The sequence below is a fragment of the Macaca thibetana genome, chromosome 7 (assembly GCF_024542745.1).
Source record: "Macaca thibetana thibetana isolate TM-01 chromosome 7, ASM2454274v1, whole genome shotgun sequence".
Lineage (NCBI taxonomy): Eukaryota > Metazoa > Chordata > Mammalia > Primates > Cercopithecidae > Macaca > Macaca thibetana.
The window spans coordinates 165,777,394-165,791,016 of NC_065584.1; the positions used below are offsets into that span (position 1 = coordinate 165,777,394).

At 38.8% G+C, this 13,623-nt stretch overlaps 1 protein-coding gene across 1 annotated transcript in view; it reads left to right on the forward strand.

Moving 5' to 3' along the window:
* The window catches only part of ABHD17C (abhydrolase domain containing 17C, depalmitoylase), a 62,106-nt gene extending 52,970 nt beyond the window's left edge, over positions 1 to 9,136 (forward strand). The window contains exons 2-3 of the mRNA XM_050795869.1: positions 2,680 to 2,859; positions 7,666 to 9,136. Coding sequence (XP_050651826.1) covers positions 2,680 to 2,859; positions 7,666 to 7,885 — 400 coding nt within the window. The 3' untranslated portion in view covers positions 7,886 to 9,136. The remainder of the gene's footprint in view (positions 1 to 2,679; positions 2,860 to 7,665) is intronic.
* Positions 9,137 to 13,623: the final 4,487 nt, after the last annotated feature.

Consider the following 13,623-nt stretch of genomic DNA (forward strand, 5'->3'; position numbering starts at 1 on the left):
TGTTATATAGAAGACAGGATTTTGAAAACATATGTTGGACTCGTCATAAGAAGTAAAATTAACACTTCCTCATAACTGTGATAATGTTATCCTATATAATCCTCTCAGACCAGATTTTATCAAAGAAGGTAAGGGCTAGTCTGGTTGCCATTTTTACCTGGAAGTCTTTTATTTTATTTTTGATATTCAGTATTGATAATCTCTTAGTCTTCTGTGCATCATTCATTAACTACCTTCAGTTTTCACTTCTCTCCTCTTATATTTTCTTTGATTTATGATTTTTAAAAACAATTGATAGCAAAATGAATGGCCTGTCCACAAGAGTGGTCATTGTGGAAAGAACTCATCCCCAAATGTGGAAATTGGAGGCTCTCCTCTCCATGTGCCTGCAGACTCCCTGCAATGCAGTATCTCATGGTCCATACGCTTTTTGGGGTCATAGACCACTTTGAAAATCTGGTGAAAATTGTGGAGGGAGGAGGAAACCCCTGATGTTATTTATGCTCTCCCCAAAGACTCCCTGGACTTTAGATGAAAAACTCCTGCTGAAACAGCTCTCCCAGTCCATGAAAGAAGGATCTTGGTGGCAGTTGCTGCTGGGGAGATCCCTGGGATGGCTTACCTTCAGCATTGAGACGTGAGAACAGTGTTCCTTTCTGATCCCCCATTTAGTCCTCAGAGAGGGTGCTCTGTGTTTGTAAATCCGTGGTTGCTGATGTAGATTTGGGCACAGGATGCTGCTCTGTCAGTTGTTTCCTCAAACCTCCCCACCAAAACTGCCCGTGCTGACCATTTTTTAATAACCTGTTACGCCAACGGGAAGGAAACCCCAGGCAAGAATGCCAGGCAAAACCCGCATCTGGAAGCCTCTTCCATAGACACCGTTTTATTGGATGGTGTCAAGTTGCAGGACCACACAGACATTTCACTTTAGAAATGGAGGATGGATGCTGTTTTTGTTACAATCTTTTATTTCCTGTCTTCTGCATGATTCTTAATAGTCCCCTGCCGGATCTCCCAGCTTCCTTTTCATGCTGTCATCTCCTGCCTGCCATTGTCACCTCACCCTTGGACACTCCAGTGGCCCTCATCTCCAGGACAACCCATAACCCTTTAGTTTCCGATTCACGCTATCCTAGCACATCCCCTGCCGACCAGCCCATTGCTTTCCTGCTGCTGCATTGGGTATGTGTTGCACATCTCCCATAGAAAGTCCTTCTCACCTCCATGTGTTTAATTCCTGTCTTCATGGCATGGCCCAGGTGTGGTGCTGTGCATAAAGCACATTCCAATGCCCTGAATTCTTTCTTTAGGGCCTCCATTTTTCCATGGAGTTTCGTGGAGCTTGGAGGGGAGGAAGTTGGGCTGAAATCCTGCCATTTCCATCAGCTGTGGATTGATAGTTCTTTTCACTGAAGGTTGTTATCAGAAAGCATTTCATATTGTCCTGTAAGCTACAATACATATTTTTTCCGAAAAGGAGAATTGTTGGCTCACTGGCTTCAACTTTTCCAGATAATGTTGAATTGTTTTCCCAAGTGCTTGTACTAATTTACAAAGTAACAGCATTCCACTTTTCTATGTCCTTGCCATCTTTCAGCATTGTCTGGCTTCTTCATTTTTGCCTATCGTTTGGGTATAAAATAATAACTCATGGATTTAATTTGCATCTTCATGTTCTAGTGAAATTATTTCACATCTTTCTATGTGTGTATTAGGCATTCATCTTCATTTCTTTCGCCTATTTGTCTTTTTCTTTTTCATTTCTAAGCATTCTTTAGATAGTCTGGATATCCTTTGTAGGATAATAAGAGAGCATGTATTTTCCCGGGTTCCTTCTATTTTATTCCGCCACCATATCTAGGGTGCCGCATCTTTCTGCATGGGCTGAGGTGGCTCACTGTGATCTACTTGCCATCACCAGGAAGGCGGAAGGGATGGCAAAAGCACACCATTTGCTTTAAAGCATGACCTGGGGGTTGCTCATGTCACTTCTGCTGACATGCAGTTGGCTGGAACTTAGGTCTCTGTACACACCAGGCTGCAAGGGAGGCTGGGAAATGAAGCCTGTATTCCACACAACCCTTTACTTAGTTAACAATTTGAAGAGAGTGGATCGGAACCCACTGATGGATTGAAAGACTTGGAAGGGTTTAACCCTGAGAGAGACTAAAGAAAATACAATTATCTTCAAATTAATTGTCTCCCAGTAAACCTTTTTCTGATAAGCGTTAATATATTTTGTATCATGAAAACTTTGCTTCGAGTTTTTAATATTGCAATTTGCCAAAACTGCTTTTGTTTTTACTTCAGAAGTATGTTTATGATTAGCAACTAAAATATAAAGGGAGAATAATAGGAAATCAGATGACCATCTCTGTAGCTACTGAAATGAAGTTTATAAAGCATATATTTAATTAGCCAGAAATATAATATCATGTTTATTGTTTTTTGCTAATGTTGTGGAAGACAGAATCATAGTCACTTAGTACCAAAACAGGCCCCTAACATTTGTTTTTGTCAAGCTCACATCCATCTTAAATTAAAGTGTACAAGTTAGATGATACGGTTTTAAGCTGGCGAATGTGGGAATTTTATGGGTTTAAGATACGATTTCTCTGTCTCTTTCTGTCTTTCTTCATACCTTAGTTAATGGCATACAACCTCTGATTTCTCCAGGTATGGCGTGAGTCCCGAGAACATTATCCTCTACGGTCAGAGCATTGGGACTGTCCCCACGGTAGACTTGGCCTCGAGGTATGAATGCGCAGCGGTAATTCTCCATTCCCCTCTGATGTCTGGTTTGCGTGTGGCTTTTCCGGATACCAGAAAAACATACTGCTTTGATGCTTTCCCCAGGTAAGTTCATGCTTGTCCAACAAGTGGTAAGTCAGTCAGTGGCCCTGTTCACATCTGATGCTCCCATTAGCTGTGTAAATATTTATTGAATGGAGCCATACGTCAGACCCTGTGCTGGGTGCCACAGGGCATGTGGAAGCAAATATGACACACACTATCCAGAGATTTTATCCTCCCAGGCCTGACTCACTAGTGAAAATCTCCCACATGATATATAAGGACCTTGAGTATACTGACACCTAGGGTTAATTGATTCAGCTCTGATATGCAGGATTTTTAACAGCATCCATACATCCTAAAGGATCTTACAGTTCAGCACTCATTCATTCAGAGACCTCTTGTTGAATTATGAGCTGTATACGATATGTGTGATGGGGTAACTAGTGGTGTAGATGCTCAAAAACTTCAAGCAAGCACAGTTTTGAAATTTATCTTACTTTTTCAGTTGGACAGTACAGGTAAGGGGAAAAGTACCATGCTCAGTTAATCTTTGTAAATAGAAGAATAAAGGCAAAGTGAGTTAGTTGACAAGCCAGGCTTTGATCTTCGGTAAATAGCCACAGGAATGGTGTAAATGAACAAGCTCACCTGCCACCCCCTATTCTGCTCTACCACTTTGACCAGAAGATCTCACCCCTGCAGAGTTGCCTGCATGAGGAAAGTATTTTTAATACAAAATATTTTGCCCCTTAAGCTTTTCCCACAGTCCTTGCTAAAGCGGCCTAGGATAGTTACCCCAGGACTGGCCCAGCTCATGTTGCCATTTTATAGAAAAACCCCAGCAGAAAGAAAACACAGTTTTAGGGTTTTTGATTGACCTATTAATTGCTTTCATCCTGCTATTACTGGAAAAAAAAATAAAAGATCATCATTTGGTTACATAAACATCTATTATACAGACTGGCTCCGTTCACAGAAAGGAACCTTCTGTTAACACCTTGGGTGAACTTCAGTTTTGTGCAGTTTGTACCAGGATTCAATGAGATTCAGCTTCATGAGAAAGTTGCACTGCAAATTTCTAGTAGCATGGCTGGGAATGCTAAGTAGGGCTAATGTGCCTCTCAAATGTGGCCTTAGTTGTGCTGAATTGGTAATGAGAGGCCAGTTTGCTGAAAGACAGATACTTAGCATGTTTGTGGGAAGCAGTGCCGGGAGTTACCCTGGCAACAAAACTAATAGGTGTTTTTTGTTTTTTTTTTCCCCCTGGCTCTTAAATGGGCATGTACCTTAAAATACAGCCATGCCAACAAATTGCAAATGATTAATAACAAATTAGCAACTAATCTTATCTGAGTTTATTTGGTATGGCAGGTATTGGGCTATGCATTTCATGTTCATGGTCCCCCTTCATCTTTATAAGAGTCTTAAGAAGTTTGTCAGCCGGGCACGGTTGCTCACGCTTGTAATCCCAGCACTTTGGGAGGCCAAGGAGGGCGGATTGCCTGAATTCAGGAGTTCGAAACCAGCCTGGGTAGCATGGCAAAACCCCATCTCTACTAAAAAAAAAAAAAAAAAAAAAAAAAAAAAAAAGTAAGACAAGCTTGGTGGTGTGTGCCTGTAATCCCAGCTACTGGGGAGGCTGAGGCATGAGAATCGCTTGAACCCAGGAGGCAGAGGTTGCAGAGAGCCCAGATCATGCCACTTCACTCCAACCTAGGTGACAGAGCAAGACTCTGTCTCAAAAAAAAAAATAAATAAATAAAGATGTTTGTCCAATTACTGTGCTCATTTTACAGATGAGGAAATGAGAGGTTAAGTAATTTATTGAATTAAGGTCAGTAATTGGAGGACAGGCACAGTGGCTTACACCTGTACTGCCAGCACTTTTTGAGGCCAAGGCCAGAGTGTCACTTGAGGCCCGAAGTACAAGACCAACCTGGGAAACACCACAAGACCCTGTCACTACAGAAAAAATTAAAAAGTTAGCCAGCCATAGTGGTGCACATCTATAGTCCCAGCTCCTCGGGAGGCTGGGGTGGGAAGATTCCTTGAGCCCAGGACTTTGAGGTGGCATTGAGCTAGGATTACATTACTGCACTCCAGCTTGGGCAACAGAGCAAGACCCTGTCTCTTAAAAATTTTTTTTAAAAGGCTAGTGATTGGAGACAACAAAGGAGACAAATCCTCATAGGTAATGCCGTAAATTATTAATATGATAGATTTCAAACCATTAATGGTTGCATTGACTTTCATCATGAATTGAATTTGAATTTGGTAAGCATTTTCTTAATATGTACATTGCTGCCAAATGGCAGAATCATGTGTCCCTCTCCTTAAAGGAGGATACTTTCATATTTCCTTTCATATTAAAACAAATTTTAAAAAAGGAAAAGGAATCCAGATTATTATTTCATTTATAGTTTATTTTTTTTTAACCTCCTTTACACTTGGGATGAGATGATGGCATTCAACTTTAAATATACCCTCCAGGCAGTGGAGAGTCTCTTAAACTGTGCAGTGTGGAGCATAGTCCCAGGCCCACTGTAACTGTTGAGTAAATATCTTTTTAATTGAGTATAATTGAACTCTGTTAAAGGAAGTCACTTTAAAATTAAATATAGGGGGAAAACAGGTTTCCAAATAAGATTTCTAATGTGCATAATTGAATACTGCCACAGTGGCTCTGATCTTTGCAAATTACATGGCTGATGAGGTTTTGCAATCTTTCTGGGATGTCTTGAAGTGGTCCACGGCTCCCTGAGTTTTTAATAAAGGCTAGATGACAGTTGTTTGTAGATCTTTGGAATATGTAATTGATGTTAGAGCTCTTTATTATCTCCACGACCTCATTCCTGTTATTTAATAGTCTCTCTGAGCTTCAGTTTCCTCCTTGATTAAAACAGAGGTGGTCATTCCTTTCTCACTCTGTTTCATTGAATATTAAATGAGATTTTGTGTGTTAAGTGCAAAGCACCTGGCTATGGTAAATGTTTAAAAAATGTTAGCTGTTACTGTTTAACAAAAAGATTCCCACAAATAGTACAAATTGGTATCCTTTTGTAACTTCGACTAGGATCAAATATGGAAAGAGAAGTAAACTACAAGAGACCCTTTGGCAGGACAGAATGGAGAGAGAGCCATTTCTCTTGGTTTCTTTGTGGATGAAATGACTGTTATCCCCATCAGAGAAGTCTCCTACACACCCAGCTCAACCAATGCTTGAAGTTTTTTGGATTCCTCTTTGGGATGTGCTTTCAGAGCCTAAAGCATATTATTTTAAAGATCCTCAAATATTCATCCTTTGAGAGTAGATTTGATTTTTATAGAGAAGTCATTTGGAATAAAATCTAGGCATTACATTAAGTTTTCAAGCTAAATAGTACAGTTTTTATTTTTTAAAATGAGGCGCTTGCTTTTATGAAATGGGGTGTGTATCTTTGAGTCAAATCTGATGGTAGCTCTCAAAAAAGAATTCTGAAGACTTGAGTGGCAGCAGATTAAGTGTCCAGCTTTCCAAAGAGACATTCATTTGATATGTTAAGTTCTGGCCCTTTTTAAAATTCTCTTGAAAAATAATATATAAGATAATATATAAATATAAAAAATAGGCCGGGCGCGGTGGCTCAAGCCTGTAATCCCAGCACTTTGGGAGGCCGAGACGGGAGGATCACGAGGTCAGGAGATCGAGACCATCCTGGCTAACACCGTGAAACCCCGTCTCTACTAAAAATACAAAAAACTAGCCGGGCGAGGTGGCGGGCGCCTGTAGTCCCAGCTACTCCGGAGGCTGAGGCAGGAGAATGGCGTAAACCCGGGAGGCGGAGCTTGCAGTGAGCTGAGATCCGGCCACTGCACTCCAGCCCGGGCTACAGAGCAAGACTCTGTCTCAAAAAAAAAAAAAACAAACAAAAAAAAAACAAAAAAAATAAATATAAAAAATACCTAAAAATAATATAAACATTAATATGTAAAAAATAGTAGTTACTGGTTTGCTAGTCTGATGCTCTGAAGAGTTCTGTCTTTAATAAAATACTTTAACAAATGCAACAGCCAAATGCAGTGTGGTATTCTTGTTTGGATCCTGGAACAGAAAAAGGACATTAGTGGAAAAACTAGTGAAATCCAAATAAAGTCTGGAGTTTAGTTCATAGTAGTGCACCAACGTGGGTGTTTTAGTTTTGACAGATGTATCACAGGAATGTACAATGTTAACCTTATAGGAAATGGGTTATGAGTATGTAGGGGGACTGTATTATCTTTTTCTTTTCTTTTCTTTCTTTTTTGAGACAGAGTCTCACTCTGTTGCCCAGGCTGGAGTGAAGTGGCACCATCTCAGCTCACTGCAACCTCCTGCTCCCAGTTCAAGCAATCCTCCTACCTCAGTCCTCTGAGTTGCTGAGATTGCAGGCATGCACCACCATGGCCTGGCTGATTTTTATATACACTGTATTATCTTTACACCTTTCCTGCAAGTTCAAAATTACTCTAAAATGCAAAGTTGATTTAAGAAAAAAAAATAAATTACCAGAAAAAAAATAAAGCAAGAAAAAGCCAAACTGTTATGATATGTTAATGTAGGTTCATCGAATGTACTGCTGTGGTAGGGGATATTGATAATGGGGGAGGCTGTTCATGTGTGGGGACAAGGAGGTATCTGGGAAATCTCTGTACCTTCCTCAGTTTTGCTGTGAACCTAAAATTGCTTTAAAAGATAAAGTTCTTAATTAAAAAAAAAAAAAAAAAAAACCCACGGTGTTATTTCCCTGCCTGTGGAGATTTATTGATTTATCATTAAATGTGATGTGTATTATCTGTGAGCATAACTAATAGAGTCCTTTTTCTGCCTCCCCCATTTCCGTTTTGCAGCATTGACAAGATATCTAAAGTCACCTCTCCTGTGTTGGTCATTCATGGTACAGAGGATGAAGTTATCGATTTCTCCCATGGCCTAGCGATGTACGAGCGCTGTCCCCGAGCCGTGGAGCCCCTCTGGGTTGAAGGAGCTGGGCATAATGACATAGAGCTTTATGCACAATACCTAGAAAGACTAAAACAGTTCATATCTCACGAACTTCCTAATTCCTGAAGACAACAACTTGATCTTACCTCATTTACTGTGAACAGAAGAGTCCTCTGTTTTGCACATGCTTTAACTGGGTAGCTGTAAAGGCTTGATAACCATGAAGAAGTGCCCAGCCTTTAGGGTGTTCTAATCAAAGAGCTGATGAAATCTCAGTCTTTTGTATCTAGAGGTTGTTCTGCTAATTCACACAACACGTTAAACTGAACAGTCGTGATTCCCAGCTTCATTACCTTGCAGGAATGGGAATGAGAGCTGAATGTAAGGACAATTTTCTAGTGCTGTATAAAGTAGCCTCGCATCTGTTTCTCAACCTTCCCCATCGTTTCTGACATTCATGCAGAACTCGCCCCTGTCTCCACCAATGTTCTCAGTATTTGACATGCAGCTCTCTTTCTGCCACTGGATCCATGGGTTCAATCCATTTGTGAAGCTGTGATAGTATAACTGGAAAGCTAGTGTGGTGAAAATTCCTTTATTATTTTTTGTTAACATGCTGATCTTTCCCTGGACAAATGAACTGAAGGGTAATTCACTGGAACTATCATGTACAGCTTCATCAACTGTAACCATATAAATATAACTGGATTATTCTTAAACAAAAAGAAACTAGGGGTTTTTTTAAGTGTAAATTTATTACTAGCCAACAGAGTTTTAATATTTTGATTGTCCGGTTGGTTTAACAAAGAGCCTAGCCGACTTTCCTTCTGTAAAGTCCTCCTTGTAGGCTTTTTTAAAGTACTGTACATATTTGCAATCACATTGTGCATAGATTCTTAATGGTAGATATGATTTCTTTTGTCAGGCTACAACAATGAACTGCAAATTCCTTGTTTGTAATGTAAATGATTGAATACATTTTGTTAATATGTTTTTATTCCTATGTTTTGCTATTAAAAATTTTATAACATTTCCAAGACAAAAATTCCAAGTTTATGCTTTGAAGAATTTATGTAATTAAAATTTCACTAAACTAATCTTTTTAGTTTAGGAATTATTTGGGTTTTGACACTGGAGTTGCGCCAAATAAGCATCAGAAATAGAAGATGCTTAACATTGCTATACTACTTGTATTGGTTAGGGGTTTGGATTTGGGGGTTCTTTGGTTTTAATTTTTTTTCCAAATTTAAAAGCCTTAAATGTACTGTAAGCCTCAGATCGTTGTACAACTGGACTGCGGTTGATTGCCAGTTTGTGTACTGTTGCTTGGATGCAGCACAGTGGTTGGTAATGGAATAAAGGATGCATGGATCAGAATGTGTGGGCTTGTGCAGTTTTTTTCTTCATCTTTCCATCAAAGAAAATAGTGAATAAGAAAACAACTTTTTGTCCTAATAGAAGAAGAAACCCTTGGGGCTTTCAAACTGCACCACCTTTCTCGAGGTATATGGTTTTGTTCTATAAAAGGCCTTAGATTACTTTTGGAAGAAGCCAAGATATAAAGCATATAGCAGTAAAGTGCAGATGATATCTAACTAGAGGATGCAGTGGATTCTGGCTATGAAACAAAACTGATGAAGGTCACCTCATTGTGACCTGGCTCAGAGGAAGGACAGTGCCTCTTTTGTTGGGAAGCCTGAAACGGGTGTATTCCATAGTTTTCAGCCGTTTGAGCACCTGAGTGGAAAAGAGCAACTGAGGGATGCTAGTTTCCAACTCTTGGAACACACTCTCTTGAGGGTCCATTAGGAGGAAGTGGTGGTCAGGAAGGTGTGAGGACATTGGAGTGTGCACATGTGAATGTGTGCACACATGCATATGCAGGCTACTTCCTGATCTTGAATCAGGTGGGTGGGGCTGGCTTACCCAAGGGGGCATCAGTGTATCTCCGGTGGTGATGCCTGTCCCAGAAGTCTGGGAGACCTAGGTGGGGAAAAAAGCACAAGCAATGACCTGCCTTTGGGGCCAGAGAGCAGCGGGCCAGGGTTGCCAAAGACCTGATTTCTGAGGCTATTTGTCTGCTGCTTGCATCTTCTGTAATCATTACCCCCCTGTTTTCTTCTAAACTATTTAGTAAATTTCCTTTCGTCAGCCAAATATCGGGAAATGATAAATTGACAATAACAGAAACTAAGGTGGCAAAGCCTTTTGCTTCATTGGTTTTGTCACTTGATGTGGATGGTTTGTATCCACTGGAAGCAGCTCGTGCTTTCCCAAAACTGAGGAGGGGTGTTTCTCCACTTTTTGCCAGGGTTTGGCTTGGGAACAGCATTCCTCTGAGAATTGCATGTGTGGTAACAGTGAGAATCCCAGGAAGAAAACCTCTGTTGGCTTCTGAGAGACACCCCTCCTGAGCTGCAGGCTTTTTCTAGAGCTGTTCTCCATCCAGACCTGGGGCCGGATTCCAGGTGTTCAGTTTCCACTAAGTGGGGTAGCGGTCTCCTCTCTCAGTGCCTTACTATTTCTTTCTCCCTAGTCAAGAAGGAAAAATCAAGTGGCTACCTGACGTCCTTGCAAAGTATAGAGAAGGTATATGTATTATTTCTAATATATGAATTCATGTCTTACACTTGTGGAAATCTATTTATAACTATTAAAGGCCTAGAAGTAACATTCCCAATCCTCCCATCTCAGCCTCCCAAATTAGCCACCGTGCCTGGCTAATTTTTATGTTTTTTGTAGAGACAGGGTTTTGCCATGTTGCCCAGGCTGGTCTCAAACTCCTGGCCTCAAGCGATCCTCCTGCCTTGGCCTCACAAAGTGCTGGGATTACAGGTTGAGTCTCCACACCCGGCATTTTGTACTTTATAAAACACTCTTAAGTTGCACTACTCACAGCAGAGCTACTTGATCAAGATGAAGCTCTCAAAATAAAATAGAACAGTAATATTTGAAGAACTAGGGGAAAGCAAGCACAAATTATCTTCAAAAAAGTATACTATGCCCAGGCAGTTATAAGAATAAATTCCTTCAAACTACTAAGAAACAATTCTGTAGTATATTAACAGTTCCAAAGGTGCGTGCACGCACACATCCATTCATACTCAAAGACTAAAGTGGAGCTCACATACAGAGGCAAAAGTGCTAAATAAAATACTGCACAATCAGTCCTCTATCAAAAGAACAATATAGCATGATCAAATTAGAGTTATACAAACACATTAGGAGATTACGTTACTTTCTGTTTACCAGTAGTAACTAGTTAGGAAGTTTCATGGCCAACAGACCTCACAATAGTAACACAGAAAACATACTCAGTGCAATAATGAACCTAGAAGATGTCGAGACTTCTGTTTTCTGCTTTGTGATGGTCCTGAGATGTGAACCACCCCTTCCATTGAAAACAACTAACACTACTGAATTAAATGGTAAAAATCTAAACAGATGCATAAACTGTCAAGAAAATAAGACCTGCGTGCAGACTAAATGCAAAGTAAAGATAAGAACTGACAGGGAGGAGGAGCACTGAAACTAGTTTTCTCTTTGAAGGAATTTGCTGGACTGGTTTATTCTGAACACTGGTTTTCCAGTCTGGTGAATCTCAGAGCATTGAACAAAACCTAGAGCACCCTCCAAGGCAGAAGATCTACTTGGAAACGATCCTCTTTTAGGGCAGATTCTTAGGATCATTTCAACAGACACAGAGAAAACATTTTATGGAATTCAATGTCCCATTTAAGTTAAAAAAAAAAAAAGCTCTTATTAAGGAATAGGAGGAAACTTTTATGTAGAGAGATTATCTCCAAACATAATAAGCATTATACCAAGAGGCAAAACATCAGAACCATTATGCTACTTTAGATTGGAAATTAAAGATAATATCCACTACCCTCACTGTCTTCGAACTTACACAAAAAATTCTAGCAAGTTCAGTAGGGTCAAAAAAGGTAAAAAGATGTAAGACGTGGAAAAGAAGAGGCAGTAAATATGCTCTAAATCCAAACTATTGTGATGGTTGCACAACTCACACTTGTCAAAAAATCATTAAAATTTACATATAAAAATCGATAGATTTTATATGTAAAGTATACCTTAATAAAAATTATAAAAAGAAATGAAAAAAACTTATTTCGGGTTATGATTGTCTATGTAGAAAATCTGACAGTATCTATAAATTATTAGATTTAATAAGAGTTTAGGTTGCTAGACACAAAATCAATATACAAAAATCTACCTTATTTCCATAAATCAGGAAAAATATTTAATAAGTCATAGAAAAGAAAAATGCCACTTACAATAGTATTAAAAAACATTAAATACCTAAGACTAACACACCATGTACAAGACACGTTCAGGAGAAAAAGTTATGTTTGAAAGACATTAAAGAACACCTAAATTAGAGATACACCATGTTTATGGAAAAGAGGTCTCACTATTTAAATACATCAGTGCTTCCAAAATAGATCTGTGGGGTTAATATGATTCCAGTCAACATCCCAATAGGCTTATTTCTGGACCCTGATTCTAGAAATGTGTGATTCTGAAATTTGTATGGAAGAACAAAGGGCTAAAAATAGCCAGAATAATTGAAGATGAAAAAGGTGGAGATAAATACCTTACCAGAATAAAGAATTCCACCTGAGAAATGTCAAGATTCAAAAGCCTCCATCCTTCCAATTCTGTAGTGTAGAAAGCCTTGCCTGACACCCGATTCTAGGTTAATGTCCCTCCCAAGTGCTGTCTCCATATTTTGTACTCCCCTGCACATCGCAGTTATCATTAATATACTTAATAATTTTTATATTATCATTAATATAAATAGTTTATTTGTGGTTCATATAATTCCAGAAGTTATAGCCATGTATTAAGACAAGAAAAATTTATCTGGGCATGGTGGCACATGCCTGTAATTCCAGCTACTTGGGAGGATGTCTTGAACCTGGGAGGTTGCAGTGAGCCAAAATTGCACCACTGCACTCCAGCTTGGGTGACAGAGGCTGACCCTGTCTCAAAAAATAAATAAAGTAAAATAAAATAAAATGGTTTTAAAAAAGGAAAAAAATGAGATATGTATATCTCATGCAGTAACACCCAAGAGAAACAACTGAAAGATGATTTAGAATTAATAACAGATTAATAAAATAATTGGTGACAAAATGAATCTTGAAACCTCAAAGAAATAAATTTTTAGATTTGATTTATTTAAAATATAAAACTTTCATATTAAAAATAGTATACTCTAATGACAAATTTGGGGTAAAACATTACAAAGCATATGATAGATAATGTAAAAATATACTTAGTTATCCAATGATTGAGACACTCCCTGTGTGAAAGAGCATAGGACATGAAGAGACTGTTCATAAGAGATTGTTGTCTGTAATAATCATATAGATTTAATTAAATAATCAAATATAGCAAATAACTACAGATTTAAATAGTAAAATTCCATTTTAAACAATGAACTTGGTACAAATATTTAAAATATAATACCCATTGGTGGCGAGGGTGTAGATAAATGGGTTCTCTAAAATTACACTGCTAACTTTATATATCACATAGGTACAAACTTACTAAAGTACACCTTGTCTCAAAATCCTAACAATGTTCAGTCACTTAATGTAACTCATTGTTTCTAGGAATTTAGCCTTAGGAAATAAGATGAGCTAGAATTATATGGGATAATTACTGCTCTACTCTTAGTAACAGTGAAAGCTCGCAAACAATCTGTTTTCAGCCATAGGATTTTAATTATTGTGTTTAAACAACGAATTACTCTGCAACCATAAAAGATAATGCCATAGAATAGTATTCAGTGACATGAAAATATTTTCTTTTTTTTTTTTGAGACGGAGTCTCGCTCT